The 17,383-nt window shown below is 50.6% G+C and overlaps 2 protein-coding genes across 2 annotated transcripts; one reads left to right on the plus strand and one right to left on the minus strand.

The window, feature by feature from the left end:
- Positions 1-1,986: 1,986 nt before the first annotated feature.
- On the minus strand, positions 1,987-7,135 carry COPE (COPI coat complex subunit epsilon). Its single transcript, XM_084302912.1, has 10 exons — positions 6,991-7,135; positions 6,686-6,748; positions 6,169-6,269; positions 5,821-5,973; positions 5,401-5,454; positions 4,848-4,929; positions 3,427-3,582; positions 3,090-3,158; positions 2,892-2,966; positions 1,987-2,359 (listed from the first exon to the last, which is right to left on the minus strand). The coding sequence occupies exons 1-10, from the start codon at positions 7,108-7,110 to the stop codon at positions 2,312-2,314; spliced, it is 921 nt and encodes a 306-aa protein (XP_084159038.1). The 5' UTR covers positions 7,111-7,135; the 3' UTR covers positions 1,987-2,311.
- Positions 7,136-7,321: 186 nt separating this feature from the next.
- Positions 7,322-14,137, plus strand: DDX49 (DEAD-box helicase 49). The gene is made up of 13 exons (XM_084302881.1): positions 7,322-7,458; positions 8,224-8,347; positions 8,427-8,512; positions 8,718-8,839; positions 8,940-9,127; positions 9,273-9,413; positions 9,967-10,042; positions 10,162-10,238; positions 10,365-10,462; positions 10,820-10,894; positions 11,570-11,658; positions 12,068-12,139; positions 12,428-14,137. Exons 1-13 carry the CDS (start codon positions 7,344-7,346, stop codon positions 12,602-12,604), a joined length of 1,440 nt encoding a protein of 479 aa, XP_084159007.1. The 5' UTR covers positions 7,322-7,343; the 3' UTR covers positions 12,605-14,137.
- Positions 14,138-17,383: the final 3,246 nt, after the last annotated feature.

Below are 17,383 nucleotides of genomic sequence, written 5' to 3' on the forward strand. Positions count from 1 at the left end.
TTTCTTGCACAAAAAAAGCAAGACGCTTGAAGGATGAGCCGTGACAATGGGCTGGAGTCACTCCAATTGTGAGATCTGGGGACAAATGGTGGTATTTCAGTGTCCGAAGATGACAATTAATGACATGACAGTGGAAAACAGCTGTGTGTGCCATGGTACACCCGCTGGGGGAGCTGGAAGTTACCCACAGTGCCTCAGAAATGTCCAGCAACAGGCTTGTGCAGTCCTCCATGTTCAAAATCCTGAATGTTCGCTCCTTAAGGGCTTTTTTTCCCCACTTCTCCAGCCCTCTCTCTTTTCTATAGGTCTCCCCAAAACCAGCAGGAAGACTTATCCTTTCCTTACAGAGGTCAACAAAGTACTGCAGTACAAAGCCAGCAGGTGTTTCCACCATACCACCATTAAACTTTTGCACCTGCTGTAGTTAAGAGAGAGAGAAGGCTCTGGGATAACAAGATGCACCTGAAAAAATGCAAACTCTTCCAAAAAAGGCCACTCCCTATGACAGACCTTCTTGAACACCTCCCCCAAAGGGCAGGCAGCTTGCACACACAAGTTGCTGGTTCACAGAAGAGGATTTTCCTTATCAGTATGTTTAAAAGCAGTGCAGTGACAGTTACGGACAGTCATCCCTTTGGATTGCTCAGAAATGCAAGTTTAAGGTGAAAATCCTCCTGAAATGCTGATACCTATGTTCTCTCCTGCTGAGGCACCACAGGAACTGCAGAGCAAATGCACTAGGGCAGCACAGCCGTGTTCAGTGTGAGCCAGGAAGGGTAAGTGGTGCCCTAATGCACCTAAACAACCAGCTAGACTGCAGACGGGGGATCCTTGCTACTAGAGAGAGAAAAAATAATCACTTATAAATAGAAAACTCAGCTGAGGAATTCTAACTTGAAGAAAAATATGAGCTTTATGCCATTTGAAGTCATTGCTCTGCCCACAGCCATTCTGGGAGAGTCATTTCGCTTTCAAGCTTTCTTGAACTTCTCTAATTGGTCTGGGACAGCTATGAGAAAACACAAATTCATCCCTCTCAGAAGGCTGAACAACATGTTCCCCTATTCTCACACTGACAGCGCTGGCTCCTACTATGCCACTTGCTTTTATTGTTTACATTTTTAAGTCAATTTATCATGGCCCATCAAGTGGGTAATGGCTGCCCTGAGCACACAAGCCCCTTTCACATCTCCCTCAGACAGCTCCACAAAGGAAACATTCATTCAAGACTGGACCATGAATAACCCCTCATTGAAAAGAGCTGCTCGCTAAACAAGCCAAGGGAAGAGACAATGAGCCCTTTCAGAGCAACCAAGGCCGAGGTGGGCACAAAGGAAACGCCAGTTAGACACATTTACAGTGTAGTATAAACCTCTTCTCCCCCTCCCCAAGCACTTTCCAAAAGATAATTCAAATATTAGAGCTCGTGAGGTCCCAGCTGAGGGTTCCACTTGGACATCTGCTCTTCACATCCAACAGAACACAATCAGTCGGCACGCAGGGCACTGAAAGGCTACGCAGGAGTCCAAGGCTACAGAAGCACAATCGCATGGTGTTGAATCTGGAATGTTCCATGACACGTCAGGTGGAGCAGCCATCACATTTTTAAGAATGACTGGGGACACTTTCACATGTACTGCAGGATGTGCTATGTTAAAGGAAGATCTAACGCTTTCCTGGCTCCAGGACACGAGCTACTGCATTTTACCAACTTAAGGTCAGGGCTGAGCTTATTACAATTGGATTATTTCTATTTTGGGGTAGCTTTCCCTCTCACCAGCAGTAAACCCTACAGCTGGGCGTCCTTCTTCCGGAGGATGCTGACCTAAATGGAGGAATCATCAGTCAGAGTGGACGAACAGCCGTAACTCGGGGTTTGCCCATGTGCTGAAGGTGGATGCTTAAAACAAACCTTGACAGTCTTCCCATAAGTAAATCCTCAGTACCTACAACAGGGCTCAGTTCCTGGAATTACTTGGATTCCAGAATGTGAAGTATGGGGTGCACAGATCCAGAAAAGGCTTTATTAGGAATGTTTAAGGTACAGTGTTGCAACTCTGGATTTGCACTGTATTTTAAACAGCTCAGGAACTGAGTAAGCCAGAACATGGGCTTCTCAGCTACCAAATTTGAGCAGCTACGTGTTATAAACAACTTCAGCAATGGCTTGCTGGATTACAAGACCCTGCCACACTGAGTTAAGCCAGACCAAGATGCAGAGGGCATTTTTCCATGTTACCAGAAAGGCTTTGTGTATCAACCCCACTTCCCAGGTACCACAGAGCAGGTTCGCAGGCTCCTTCCCCTCTCCTCATGCACTGGGTGCATACTGCATGGCTAGTCGGTCAAAGTCGTTCTCCTTCAAAACAGAAGCAGAATAAAATGAACACTGCTTGAACTTTGCCGAAAATTTATTATCAGTTGTGTTGCCTCTGAGCTGAAGAAAACACTACGATTGCAGTTTACTAAGGCAAAAAGAATTTTAAAAAGCAGGTCACCTAGACTAGAGTTATCAATTTTTTCCAGTTTATTTCATTTTCCCTTCCCGATTATCCTTCTTGCCTCACCCCCATAATTCCGTCTCTTCCAGAAGGATCGTCCCTCTGTATAAATGTCTGATGGTAACAAACTTCTAACCCAGATTAAGAACCTGTACCTCAAAGCTGATCTTCCCAGATGTTACCAAGTTTCAGGTACGTCCCTTTGTTTACCACTTGGCTGTTTCCCAACACCTCTCACTAGGGCTGGCAAGTGATGTGACAGCCCAGGAATAATATGGACCTGCCCCCCCAGAATGGTGGTCATGTTAACCAGTAAACAACCAACTCAGCCCATAAAACACTACTAGGAGTCATCATAAATCCTGTTTTGTATTAGGAAGTTATCAGTACCTTTGCTTGATACTCCTTTATGAAGGGATGATTTTTATGTGCATCTTTCAGCTGTGACAAGTAGCGGTTTGTGACCTGATGGAAGTGAGAACACACAAAATTGCAGAACCCAAAAGTTACCACACACACCAGGAACATAAAACCCACCCCAGCAGCACAGGCGGATTTGCTCGCCAAGTACAAAAAAATCAGCCTCACCTCGGGTGGTTTGCCCAAGTGCTGTGACAGGACAACAAAGTTGATCAAGGTTTCAGGATGGCTGCTGTCCTGAAAATAAAAACAATCACCTGATCTTCGTGACTTACCTCTACCGTGAGAGACTATAACAACCAGCACAGCTCTGCAAGAACAAATTCTGCCAAACCCGTAGCTAACTTTATTGGAAGAGGTAAAGTAGAAGGAAAGGTAGGTATTAACAGCAGCCACTTAGTGGCATTTTCATGAAGCATAATGGCAATGTTCCTTGCTTTTTTACTCCGTGTGAGCGAGAGGTATTTGGATTCAAGCTGATCTGCCTGGCCAAAGCATGCTGTACCTTGTCCAAGGCCTCCTGAAGCACTCCCTCTGCATCATCCCACTTGCCCTGAGCCATGTAGCAGGCTGCCTGTCCGTTAAGCAGGAGGAGGGTTGGGGAGCATTTATCTGCCATCTCTTGGAAGATGTAGTAGGCATCTTGTAACTTCTCACCACCCTGCAGAGGGAGGAGACAAACAAGCAGAGTTTTACGACGTATTGCTAAGAAGGCTGCATGAACTTGCTGTGGTTGAAGGCCACAAAGTTTGAAGGGTTATAAAATTAAATGCTTAAGAACCAACGCCAGCAGCTGTTGGCATTCCCATCATCTCCTCTAAAACAACAGATCGCCGTAAGAGTGCAGATGAAAGAAATGCAAAAATATTAAATGTTAAGAACCACTTAAATGATCAAACGATCCAGGTTTCCATTCAAAGAAAAAGAAATAACACTTCTGAAGAACCACTTCAGATGCCTGATGTAATAAAGGATTATGAAATGAGATTTTATAATTAAACCCAGGTACAGACACCTGGCTTTTCAAAAACTTCCAGCTTCAGAAGGGTTCTATATAGATGCAGCAGCTTCCATTGATTAGAGGTAAGAGTTTCCCTAGAGGAAAATAAGATCTTAGGGATAATTTAGCCACACACAAGGTGTAAGGCAACAGCTATGTGCAAAAGATTTCATAACAAGACTAAGTGAACAATAAAAAAGTCTTACCAGTATTATTAAACACCCTGGGGCTTTACTGAATTTTAGGAGACTGCTTAGTTTCAGGCACCTGACATCTGGACTGCCAGAGAATACACATTTTTGGCTGATTACTTGAAATATTTAATAATAATAAAGTTTCTTGCCAGCCGGGGCAGGCACCATAAGATTTAATGTGGAACAATAACAAGGTGAAAGGCCAGTTTCTAGCTCTGCAGAGACAGGTTTGCTTACATGGGAGGGCAGATGAAGAACTACGGGTGGGAAGTGCCAAACATCTGTGCTCAGAAAATGAAACCACAACTGAAGACAAACGGGGAGCTACAGCAGCTCATTCTACCACGCTCACTGCACTGGAATCGAGTTCAGCTTGTACTGTCCTGTTATTTGTGGGACCACAGACATGCTTAAAGACAGTTATAGGGGGAAAAAGGTAATTCTCTGCCTGTTTGCAAGGTCTGGATGCAAGTCACGCTGCAGTATTCCATTTTATAATGGGATGCTTTGAGTTATCCGAGCATGGTTTAGCTCTTCCCTGTGTGCGCTGAAAGCCAAGCAGCACAGATGAAAAACCCATCAAAATAGCTACTTGAAGGAAGAAAAAAAAAATCAAACTGAACGTTTTTCTGATGGCATAAGAGAGCAGGAATCGGGAACAAAGCAGGGAGTCTTGTGCCAGTGCTGTTTCTCACATACTGGAGGCTACGGATCCTTGTGGAAGATACTCACAATAGCCAGGTTGACCCAGGCAGTAGCCAGCTGAGTAAGGGTCGCGTCCTCATCTTGCTCCTGCATCTTCTTCAGTTCCTTGCTGCAGGTACAAAACTAGGAGTGTCATAACAGAAAGACGAGGCATCTTCCGTGGTTCTTTAAGATTCAAACAAAAAGCTGTAGGCTCCTCTCTTTAGGTCTTCCACCCCAACGGCACAACAGCCACAGTAAGTTGGTAGCGAGGCACAAACATTTCACTGCAGCAATCTGTGAAAGGCCTCTTTTATTTCCTTAATGAAAGGACAAACCCAGGCCTAGAGATTCAAACCACGTTCTGCTGTAGGTGAGGTTAAACCCTGAGTTTCACCTCTTTAACTGTACCCAGCTATGTTATCTCCAAAGGTGTTGCACCTTAAAGAACAAGAACCATCTGCAGCACACCTACACACAAGTTTTACTGCCCATTGCAGGTGTTCTGCTGCACCGTGGCGGAGGTTGGGAGAAGCACATTCTCTTATCAAAGCCCGCCCTGCAAGAAGACAATTCAGAAACAAAAAGAACACAAACTCACCGAGCCAGGTCGAGCCTGTCGAGCTTCAGAAGAATTTGGATCATCATCGCCATGCTGCAACCAAGAAGAGCAAAGTGCTTGTCTCAGTGGCATGCTTCACCCCTCCCTGCTCTTTGTGCAGGAACCTTTCTGCCTCTCAGAAACACGCTGCCCGTGCCACGGGACTCGCTTCAGCAGTTCCGAATGCTCACCAATCGATAAACCAGATTCTTAAGTTCCACAAGGGAGCAATAAGACTTCATATCGTGCACCAAATCACTTACTACTTGGAAAGCAAAGCTCCCATCGGTTTCTCAATGGCTTCAAAGCTTTTTAGAGGCAAGCCAGCCCTTCTAGATAGAGACTTCTATTACAACTCTCCCTAGAAAGGAGAGCTTTGCTAGCACACGCCTCAGTGATGAGCGATGGAGTTACACTCACCATTCCAAGCTTTCCCCTTGATGGAGGGTACGCAGAGCTGCATCAGGATTTTTGTCATGGAAATAGATGGAAGCAGCCATCAGCAAGAAAGTCGTGTTTGCTACATCAACACTTTTTGCCATTTTCTTGTCCAAATCAGCAACAATTGCATCCCTGCAGGAGCACAGACAAAAACATAGAAATATTTCTTTAAAAGATCCTGGTCCTCCAGAATTCTGCCTTTCTGAGATTCACTGCAAAACCACAGAGACCCCACCCCAAATAAATACCAAGCTACACAAAGCTTTCCACATAGAAACATATTTTATGCCAGACAAGGTTTCACTTCCGACTTGTTATCAGACTTACCTTTGACTCTCATTCGAGAGATATTCTGCAAACATGCGCACTGCTTGGAGCTCGGGACTGGCATTGGCTTTAATTTCATCCAGAACAACGCCGTATTTTCTCTATTAGAGAGAAAAAACAAGAACCAAGAATTTGTCCATTTTTAAGAACACAGAAAGTAGCCGTTCATTTCCTAAAACCTTTGTTAGAATGATAGCAAGAAATAAAACAAAAGCACAGAAAATTTCTACTTTACATCTCCCATTGTAGTCCACAAACACCACCAAATTCCATAACCACACCGAGGAGTGTTTCCCACACATCATTTTAAAATAAACTGCCTCTTTTAAAAGTCTCATTTAGTCACCAGGACCCTACATACAACCTGTTGTAGCTGTAATTGTGTTCCTACTGGAGAAGACACAACATTTCAGCGCAGAAGGACTCACGAGGTGCGTGAGGCCGAGCTCACAGGGCTCACAACCACCCCAACCTCTGGTCAGATCCCGCTGCTGCCAGCACAGCACAGGAGGCTCACCTGGGCGATGTAGGCTCGGAAGAGGAACACGTCCCGCTCCACCTCCTTCTCGGGGTTGGAAGGCTGAAAGGACAACAGAAAAACACCCTTAGCACCCTGGGGACACCCAAAACAGGGCCCTCAGCACCCCAAGGACACCAGGACCGGGCCCTCAGCACCCCGGGGACCCCCACAACCACATCCCAGCCCCATGCGAGCCCCCACAGGGCGCTGGGTGAAAACCAGGCCCTGCCTGAGGCCCCCGAGGCCCCCCCCCCCCAACCCCTCCCGGTGCCCCCCGAAGCCCCCCGGTGCCCACCCCCAACCTTGACGCGCTGCGCCTCGTTAATGGCGGCCTGGTAGGCGCCGATGTAGAAGCTGTTCCTGACGTCGAACAGCTCGTCCGCCTCCCCGCCCTGCCCGCCGGGGCCCGACCCCGCCGCCATCTCGCCTCCCTCAGCCACGTCCCTACCCCGGAAGCGGCGCGAAGGCTGCCGGAAGCCGCCGTTTCCATGGAGATAGAGCATCCCAGCCAATAGGGGCGCGAGGAGAGGTGACGTCATGGAGTAGCCGGAAGCTGAGGGTGGAGGCGGCCAATGAGAGCGCGGAGAGAACCGGAAGCGGGCGCGGGAAGCCGGAAGCGGGTGTGGAAAGCCGGAAGCGGGCTCAGGGCAGCGCCATGGCGACGTTCCGGGAGCTGGGGCTGGCGCCGTGGCTGGCGGAGCAGGCCCGGCAGGTGGGGCTGAGCCGGCCCACGGCCGTGCAGGCAGCCTGCATCCCGCCCGTGCTGCAGGGTGAGCGCGGGGCCGCGCCGGGACCCTCTGATCCCTCTCCATAATCCTCCATAATCTTTCCCAATCCCCCCATAGTCCCACTTAATCCCCTCCCGGGCCCCCCAATCCCTCATGGTTCTTCCCGGCCCCCCCCAGCCTCCCCCATCCCCTGTCCCCTCTAAGCCCTCCTCGGTCCCCCCAGCCTCCCCTAACCTTCCCAAGTCCCTCCAGTCTTCCCTTAATCTCCCCTAATCCCGCCCCCCCCCCAGTCTTCCCCAATTCTCCCCAAATCTTCCCTCAATCCCGCCCAGAACCTCTCAGTCCACCCCTATCCTGCAATCCCCTCAGGTCCCCTCAATCTCCCCCAATCCTCCCCAGTCCCCTCAATCCCTCCTAATCCCCCTCGGTCACCCCAATCTTCACTAATCTTCTTCTGTCTTCCTCTGTCCCGTTCAATCTCCCCCAAACTCCCCTGGTCCCCTCAAGCTCCCTTAGTCGTTCATGATCCCCAGTGGTTACCCTGATTTCTCTTAATCTACCCCAATTCCCCTCAATTTCCCCCAATCTTCCCTCAATCCACCCCAATACCTCTTAATCCACCTTTATCTCTCATAATCCCACCCAGGTCCCCTCAATCTCCCCCAGTCCTCCCCAGTCCCCTCAATCCCTTCCAATTCCCCTTGGTCACCTCAATTCCCCTCAGTCCCCTCAATTTCCCCCAGTCATCTTCCCCCAGCCCCCCCTCCCGTCCCCCCCTCCCCACTTTTCTCAGTCTCTCTCCTCCAGGCCGCGACTGCCTGGGCTGCGCCAAGACGGGCAGCGGCAAGACTGCAGCCTTCGTGCTGCCCGTGCTGCAGCAGCTCTCTGAGGACCCCTACGGCATCTTCTGCCTCGTCCTGACACCCACCAGGTACGGAGGGACCCCGGGAGACCCCCGCCCGGCCCCGGTGTCCTTGTGTCTCCCTCCTCAGCTCTCTCCTCCCCCGCAGGGAGCTGGCATACCAGATCGCCGAGCAATTCCGCGTGCTGGGGAAGCCGCTCGGCCTCAAGGACTGCGTGGTGGTGGGCGGCCTCGGTGAGTGACCCTCCTCTGCCCTCCAGCCCTGATGGGGTTGGGGAGAGAAAGAGCCAAACATCCTTCATGGTTCCTTCACGCTGGGGTGGCGTTAGCAGCACCTGAGGGGGTGGAAGTGAGAGAGATGTTTTCTAGGCTTGTAAACCAGAAATTTTTAGGGTCAGTGCTCGGTTAACGTGTCGTGACTGTGTGCTTCTTGCTGCAGACATGGTGGCCCAGGCCCTGGAGCTCTCCCGCAAACCCCATGTGGTCATCGCCACGCCCGGCAGGCTGGCCGATCACCTCCGCAGCTCCAACACGTTCAGCCTGAAAAAGCTGAAATTCTTGGTAGGGCCCCTTTGCTCGCCTCTTTTCTCCTCTTTTAAAACCTTCTGGCTGCGTAGGGATGAGTGCAGGGGTGACCTCGTTTGTTTTTGGCTGAGCCTAGGTTCTGGATGAAGCCGACCGGTTGTTCGAGCAGGGCTGCGCTGACTTCACAGCCGACCTGGAGGTGATCCTGGAGGCTGTTCCAGCACGCAGGCAGACGCTGCTGTTCAGCGCCACGCTGACCGCCACGCTGTCCGAGCTGAAGAGCCTGGCCATGAACAAACCCTTCTTCTGGGAGGCTGAGTCTGAGTACGTCTACACTTGTTCTGCTGAGCATTTGACACCAAATCCTGTTTATTTTCTGTTATTGCATCTCCTTGCTGTCTCTTTTGTCCCTCCTGTTCCCTTTTCTCTTGTCTAATCTATCTTTTTTGGTGCTTTGCCCTCCCAACAGGGTGCGGACGGTGGAGGAGCTGGACCAGCGTTACCTGCTCGTACCCGAAGCAGTCAAGGACGCCTACCTCGTCCATTTAATCCAGACCTTCCAGGACGAGCATGAGGACTGGTCTGTTATCATCTTCACCAAAACCTGCAAGTGAGTGGAGTCTTTTTCCTGGCGCTTCCTTTTACAAATAAGACACATTTTCCTGGTTTTAGTTCAGATCCCAAATTCCCGCTGCGTTGCTGTCAGCCTATGGTGGTTTTTGCTTCCTTGGCTTGTACAGAAATTTGGTAGAACTTTCTTTTGAGCAGCCTGGGCTGAAGGGCCGCCCAGAAATGCAGCACTTTAGAGGGTTGAGCTGCTCCCCTGCCCTGCATCTGCTTTTCCTCTTGCTGATGGTACTGGAAAAGGGGTGGGGAAGGTCGTGCTGCCAGTCCTCCTGCCACCTCCAGGTGGCTCAGGCTTCTGGGGCTTGAGGAGCGCTTCTGGTGGCGTTCCCCTGAGTGTAAGGGGGAATCCAGGCGTCCTCTGGGGGTGAGCTGGTGTGGAGTGGGTGTCCTGTGCCCCTCCTCTGTCAGGGTGCTTCAGTAACTGACTGCATCGTGGTAATTGTGCTGCAAGGGTTTCTAGAGGATCCCTGGTTTTGTCCTCATCTGACAGCTTTGTGTTTGCCTGATATATTTTTATTTTTTATTTTTCTCCCAAGGGAATGCCAAATCTTGAACATGATGCTTAGGAAGTTCAAGTTTCCTTCCGTAGCTCTGCATTCCATGATGAAACAGGTGGGTGACTGGACAGAGCTGGGAGGAGGATGCTTCTGGGAGCGTCCCCGAGCCAAACGCCTGTCCAGGTCAGCTCCCGTGGGTCGCAGCCTCCCTAACCCAGACTTCTCCCTTTACAGCGGCAGCGGTTTGCAGCTTTAGCAAAGTTCAAGTCCAGCATCTTTAAGATTCTTATCGCTACAGATCTTGCTGCCAGGTAAGAGAAAACTGCAGTCCGTGGTGCCAAAGGCCTTGACTTTGCTCTCTAAGCATCAGAATGATGTATTTTTCTATATGTTAACGGGGTGTTTCTCAACTTCTGTTCTGTCTCCCTGTGTTCTAGAGGCTTGGACATTCCCACAGTGCAAGTTGTCATTAACCACAACACTCCAGGCCTGCCCAAAATCTACATTCACCGTGTCGGCCGGACAGCTCGTGCAGGTGAGCAGGGAAAACCGTGTGCTGCTCGCAGCATGGTGGTGCTGCAGGTGGCTAAATCTGGGATCCCAGTGCTCAGGAGCCTTCAGAACTGCTGCAGTGTGATCTTTTCAGCCAGTGCCAGATTTATTCAGATCTCTGGCTCGGCATCCTGCCTTCAGATTGCAAGGATGGCTCCCCTTGACTTGTGTCTGCTCTGCACCAATACCTGACTGCTTTCTCAGAGCAAACAAGGACTCTTTGAGCATCCTGTCACCATAATGTGCTGGGTTGGCTCGTGGATGGATGGAATTTGGCACGGGTTAGGCTTCCCTTCCCTCTGCTTGTCAGGCCTCATATATCACTGCTTTTATCGTGCAGGTCGGAACGGAATGGCCATTACAATGGTGACACAGTATGACATCCATCTCGTACACGCTATCGAGGAGGAAATCAGTAAGTGGGGAGCATGAATGCTGCTATAATTTAGGGTTATATATGGTCTTTCGTGCCTGTGGTACTTGCAGCCCTGATTTTATCAGCGCAGGATGCATGGTTCAGAACAGCAGTATAAAAATGGTTTCCCTTTCCTGTGGCCATGGCTTGGAAAAGAGTTGGAGCACTTGAACCTCCATCAGCTTTGATTCTGCTGTTGAGCTGCCAGGCACGAGCGTGCTTGTCCAGGCCTGGACGAGTTTGTCTTCCTGTTATTTCTAGTGGAGTAGAAAAGGTGGAAATTTACTCTCTAGCCTTTTTGTTAAAGCAGCCAGCTTCTTCCTTACATCCCCACTACTGTGTATGCTGAGCGGGGTGAAAAGAGTAAGGTGCTTTGCGTAGGTTCAGACTTCATCTTTTTGTAGGAAACAGACCCAATAAATGCAACATCTACTGTGGGGAATTCCAGGCAGAGGGGAGGGTGCAATCTTTTGTTGTAGGCCTGCAGAAGTGAGGGTGTTGATAACACATGACAACAATTCCACTCTTGGTCAGTGGAACTCTGTAATTGTGGTTTTGTGTGTTTGTGTTTTTGTGGTTTTTTTTTTTTTTTTTTTTTTTTTTTTTAACATGTTGAGAATCTGCCTCTGGATTTTGTAACCAACCACGATATGTAAACATCTCGCCCTGCTTTAGAAATGAAGCTGCAGGAGTTCTCTGTGGAGGAGCGGTTTGTGCTCGACATCCTCACCCACGTGAACGTCACCAGGAGGGAGTGTGAAATAGTGAGTGTGCAAATGTGACTCCCTTTGTTCAGAGGACAGAAAATCTGGGGCATAGCCAGATTTGTTGTGCTCTAACGTTAGCCTCTGGATATGCAGCTTTTCTCTTGAGCACATAATTAAGAATTTCTGTTCCTTGTTCCTAGTGGAAGCACTTCAATACATGTCATGGTGGTGGAGGGCTGGTTTTAGATATTTTCCCCAAGTTTGCTCTGTTATTGCACATTTCTGCAGCATTTTTGTGCTGCTGAGCATTGGGGCTGGAGGCTGGCACTGTGTGGAGGAAAGACTACGAGCTGCCAAACGTGTGAATGCTGAGGCTCTGCTGATTTTTTTGGAGCAGGGCTGCTTTCCTCTGTGTCAGACTTGGTGCTCAGTGACTGATTGCCCTGCTGTATTTCTGCTTTGACAGGAACTGGAGTGCATGGATTTTGATGAGAAGAAAGAAATAAATAAGCGGAAACAAATGATCCTTGAAGGGAAGGTGAGAGTTGCTGCTGTACGAACTACTTTAATCAGCAGCTGGTATAATGCCACTGACGTGGAAGAGAAATGACAGTTCCTCCCGCGCTGCTGTGCTGTGTCAGCCTCGCCCCTGCCTCAGAGTGGAGTTTATCTTAAAGGGTGCTCTTAAAAAAGTGCTCTGGGGTGGTGTCTGATTCCTGCAGCCTGCTCCATCAGGGGTTAGAAAGCAGAGTGGGCATCTGGGAAAGGCAAGGGGCTGGCGCTGTCCCTCAGCACATCGTTAGTGTGCTCGTATTTGCCGTTGCAGGATCCAGATCTGGAGGCAAAAAGGAAAGCGGAGCTGGACAAGATCAAGAAGAAAAACAAGAAATTCCGTGACAAGGTCCAGCAGACACTGCAGGAGCAAAAGCAGCTGCAGATGAAGAGGAAACTGCAGAAGAGAATGGAGCGGAAGAACAGACTGCAAGCTAAGGAGGAGAAATAACATCCTTTGGACTGACACGTTCCCGTTCATGGGGAGCACGGGAGCCAGGCTGGCTGGCTCAGACTGCCCTAATGTTGCTGCTCCTTTCAGAATACTGGGATCTAAGGGTATTTAATACGGACAATTCTGACCCAAAATCAGTGTTGGAGAGTATAGGAAAGGGGGGTGGGGGGGAGAAGGGACGCTTTGATAAACCATCCCCGTTACCAGGGCCTTTCCTGACAGGCTGGATCTGTCTCCTGAAGAATGTCTTTCAAGAGCATGTTTCCTTCCTCCTGCAGAGGAGAGGCCAGGCCTGAATTCTTGGTGACGTGAAGGGAAATAAAAATCCTCCCTCTCTCCCCTTCATTCAGTCGTTGCTCTTTCCCTTTCAAGGGCTGGTGCTTGCCACTCACACTTGTTTATATCAACAGATCCTCCCCTGAGCCAGGGTCTAAAAATAATGTGACGAGATGACTTCAGCCTCTGCCTGTGCCATAGTCCAGGGTTTTCTGAGAGGAAAATTCCTGGAACACATGGGGAGGTTGTACTGCGGTCCTGGGACTGCCTTGTGATAATTCTGCTTTGTTTAGTGGCACTCTTGCCTCTGATTTTCTGCCTCAGCTCAAACTACAGCCCAGCTCAACCATGGGGACAGCAAAGTCCTGGGGTTCTCTGAGTGACCTGGCCTGCTGGGGGCTTCTGTTTTTGCAGACGATCAGTTAAAAGCTCTGTTTGGGTTTCATCGTCTGTGCCTTCTTTATTATTCAGAGCTTCCTCTGCCTTGGGACTGCAGAACTGTTATTTCTGCCCTCTGGCTTACAAAAATAGTTCCTATGGTCAGCACCCAAATAAATACTTTTGCAACAAGTGCCTGGATGTTTGACCTTCTCCAAGGTGTGGGGGTGTTGTGGGGGAGCAGCACCTTCTGTGGGTAGACAGCTAAGAGATAAAAATCAGTTTTATATCAAGAAATAGAGCAGGACTGAGTTTCTTGTGGGTGTTACAGTCCTCAGCCCTTTCTTGCAACCTGAGCCCAGCTCCTTTCCTGGGAGTGTGCGGTCCCTAGGGTGCCTTTGCCTGACTCAGGTGTGGTCTATGCACAAAAAAATGATGTTTTCCTTAGGAAAACCCCTGCAGCCACGCACAGCACGGCCTCAGGGTGCATTTAGGCCACGCAGGAGCGCAGCACTGAAGGGCTGGAGAGATGCACATCCCTCTGACTGCCTGGTGGCAGGTGTGGGATGAGAGGGGTGCGGTACACTGGGGTTTGGGAGATGCCAGATCCGTATTCCTCACTTTGTCCCCTTGGGTGCCCTCCAGGAAGGAAAAAGGACTCAGAGCCTGCCTGGTAGCACAGCTCGCTGTCACCGCTGGCAGCTGCTGCAGCAGCAGCAAATAAGTTTGTACCAGACCAATGCTTTCTGAATACTAAATGCTTCTACAGCCCCTTGCATGCTAATTTGTGGAGCAAGCCTGTGAGCTGCTGATTAAAGAGACATCCTCTCTGGGACAGGCTGCTCTCGCCTTCCTGGGGAAGGTGCTGATACCGCCTTGGAGTGTCAGATGTTTCCCCCCTTCTCTCACAGACACTTCTTAACCTGCTGTCTGAAGTCTCTTTGCTTCAGCCTGGTGGGGGTTTCTCTGTTCGTCTCCTTCCAGCACAATGTGACGCGTGGGGTTTGATCAAGGCTCTTGTCTTAAAGCTTTATTCAAAATTCCTTTTAATACGTCTCGTGTCTTCCTTGAGCAGCCTCTCTGAAGGTAGGGCACGTGCTGGCAAGAGGAGCTCTGTAGTGCTGCCTGGATGTGCTTGTTCCACATAGTGCTGGGAGTGGCTGAGCAGAAAAAGGCTGCTGTGTTGGTTGGGATGTAAGAAGATGCCTTAAACTCCCCAGATCAGGAATTTGCATCTTGCCTAGAGCCAAGGATATTGGGGGACACTTCTGTACCTGCTGCCCTCCACGTAGGATATTCCATTGTGGGATTTCTAAGCACTGCCACAAGCCTTTGGAATCCCCCGGGAATACAAGAACTTGCTCCTCATCACACACTGGATCGTGTCTTGAATTGCTGTCCTCCTTTGTGAGCAGATCCACGGGCCAGACCCTGAGCAGGCACTCACACGCATCCCTGTAGGTGCTGTGCAGGAACCAGCCCGAGCATGGCTGCCTTTCTGTGCCCTGCTGTCTGAGCACAGCTGCAGCCTACTCGCCGCGTGCCTTCCACATGCTCTGCACATTCTGCTCCCTCCCCTCCTTCAGACCGAGCTCCCCAGCTCTGGGAGGGTTTCCCTGGCTGGGTTGCTATGGAAACTCCTCAATTCAGCATCTCGGAGCTGCCTTCTCCCTCACCCGGAGTACGTGCGGGTGCTGAACGCGGCGCTGGGGTGGGGGCCGTGTCGGTGTGCGTGTGAAGGTCAGTCCTGCACCCCTGCCAGCCCTCCTCATCCTCCTGGCCTGCCCAGGTGTGAAAACACCTCCTTACTCTGCTCAGCAAGAGCTTGCACCTCCAGCTCCCACCTTGGGGGGCGATTCTGCCCGGCCCTTATGCTGTAGGCACACCTCAAGGCTGTTGTACGTGTGCTTTAGGAAGCGTTTGCCTGTTCCTGGAGCATTTCTCTCACCTCTGTCCCTCTGGGGGAGGACAGGGCTGAGGAGCGCTTCCCAGAAGTTTTGCAGGGAGAAGGGCGATGCTGTCACCTCTAAAGAGCAAAGCTAGGAGACCCCTAGGTGAGATATAGATTATTTGGTAAATCCTCCGTGCTGGCAGTTCTGTCCAACGGGGAAAAGTGGAAGTGGGGACAGCTTTAGGGACGTGGTGGTCACCTTCAGGAGCTGGCACTCCCCTCACATATAAATAGATACTGAATGAGGCTGGAAAGCTCTGGATTTCTGTGGCAAAGAAAAAGCAGCTGCAATGAGAGAGTCTTTGGTCCAGGCTCTTGATTTATCTCTGCTGAGACAGCAGAGCTGCATTGGAGCTTGTGTTCCAGCTCTGCTGCTGCTGGCTGCAGGTGCAGCTGCTTCCAACTCCCCACCCAGCAAAACTCCTCTCTGGCCAGAGACCTGCCAGCTTCCTGATGTAAGCTTTGTCCTGTCTGCTACCCAGGGGCGGCGTTGTCCTGGTGCTGCAAGGCTCAGCTCGGGTGCTCCTGGTTCTCTGAGCTCTCCTGATATCTCACCGCTTCAACCTGCGCTGTGTCAGCTGCTGCTTTACCTCTGGACGCGCTTTGTGAACACAAGCTCGGCTGTTTTGAAAGCCTTAAAAAGCTGCTTAACATGCTTTCCTACCAGGACCAACCTTTTTTTCCTCCAAGCCCTTAACCTGGGGTGGTTTGTGAGGAGCCCTGGGGTGGCCCTGCTGCCGGGTCAGCCAGTAGATGGCAGCTGCTGTGCTCTGGACGCGCTCGCTGCTGGCTCTGGTCCTTGTTCAGAGGGAAACACAGCACAAGGCCTCTTGGCTGGGGATCCTAAAGATTTAGCTGGAGAAAAGAGGGATGCAGAGTGCGGGGACAGGACTGCCCTGTGGCTGAGCCTTGCCCTTGTGGCATGCAGGCCCAGGCGCCTGATGCTGTGACCACCAAGCTGCAGTGGTTTCCCTTTACAGAGAGCAGAGCAGGACTGATCCTGTGTGCCTGCAATGCTCCGTTGGAGCTTTGGCTTCCTCTCCGTTCCAGGGCTCTCCTCCCAGCTCCTTGCAGTCGCTTTGTTGAACTCCCACCTTCCCTGCTGCACCTCTTGCCTCTTCCCTGCTAGCTCCTGCTGATTAAACAAACTCCTCGTTTGTGGCACACCCTCATCCAGGGCTTGACTGCAGCTGCCTGGACACGTGTCTTCACTGGGTGAAGTACGGGTATGACCTGCCTGACACTGTCACAGCTCCCCCATTTCCTCTCTGCCGGCATCGGGACTCCAAAAATGCGATGGAGGGAGGGAATACCAGGGATTTATTTTATTTTTTTTTCCTTCTGTGCTGTGAAAACCTCCCTGCTGGCTCTGTTTAATTCATACTTTCCTCTCACTCCCTGCAGCAGCTGTCTCCTGGGAGCGCATACCTGCGTGACTTGCTTTGGATTCCTGTCACCTCTGGGAAGGGATAGCAGTCGTCAAGGAGCAGGAGCCTCTGCTCCGGCTTTGAAGAGAAGCTGCGAGCACAGCACTAGCCTGCTGGAGTGCTCATTCCCACCCCTTCAGCTCTGCTCACTGCCTCAAGTGATGTGTGCGAGCACCGCATGAGTAGAGATGAGAGCTAATACTGCCGTATGCTTGCAAAGCAAACCATAGGTCAGCCTTGCGATCCTTCCCTTTCTACATACCGAGGCCTGAGCGTAATTACACTCCTGTTACAGCATATGGAACGTCCCTGGGTCATTCCTGCATTCCCAAACCCAAACATCATAAGCTGTGCTGCTCCCGTTCTGAGACCACAGGAAAGGTGGCATTGATGACACCAATCTGTAGGCTCAGTCACTGTTTTCATCTGCCCATAACAAGGTCAGGACTTTAATATCGCCAACCAGTAAGGCTCGAGTGAAATGATTTTTCTCCCACACGCCTTTTGCTGTCTGTCGCCTGCCGGGATTTGAAACCCCGTTAGCCCAGCATTGGTGGAAACAGAAGGCAGAGCCTGGATACAACATCCTCTCTCACTGTTCTACCAGCCTGTGGGAAAAATAAGCTAGCAACGGGGTGAGGAGCTAGTGCTGAGGCAGAGAGGCTGCCCTGTTCTCCTAGTGCATCACAGGCAAGTGATGCACAGGACAGGGTGCTTAAGGGGTGATAATTCACATTTGTGGCA

The sequence above is a fragment of the Netta rufina genome (genome assembly GCF_964035555.1).
Source record: "Netta rufina genome assembly, chromosome: 28".
In the NCBI taxonomy this organism is placed as follows: domain Eukaryota; kingdom Metazoa; phylum Chordata; class Aves; order Anseriformes; family Anatidae; genus Netta; species Netta rufina.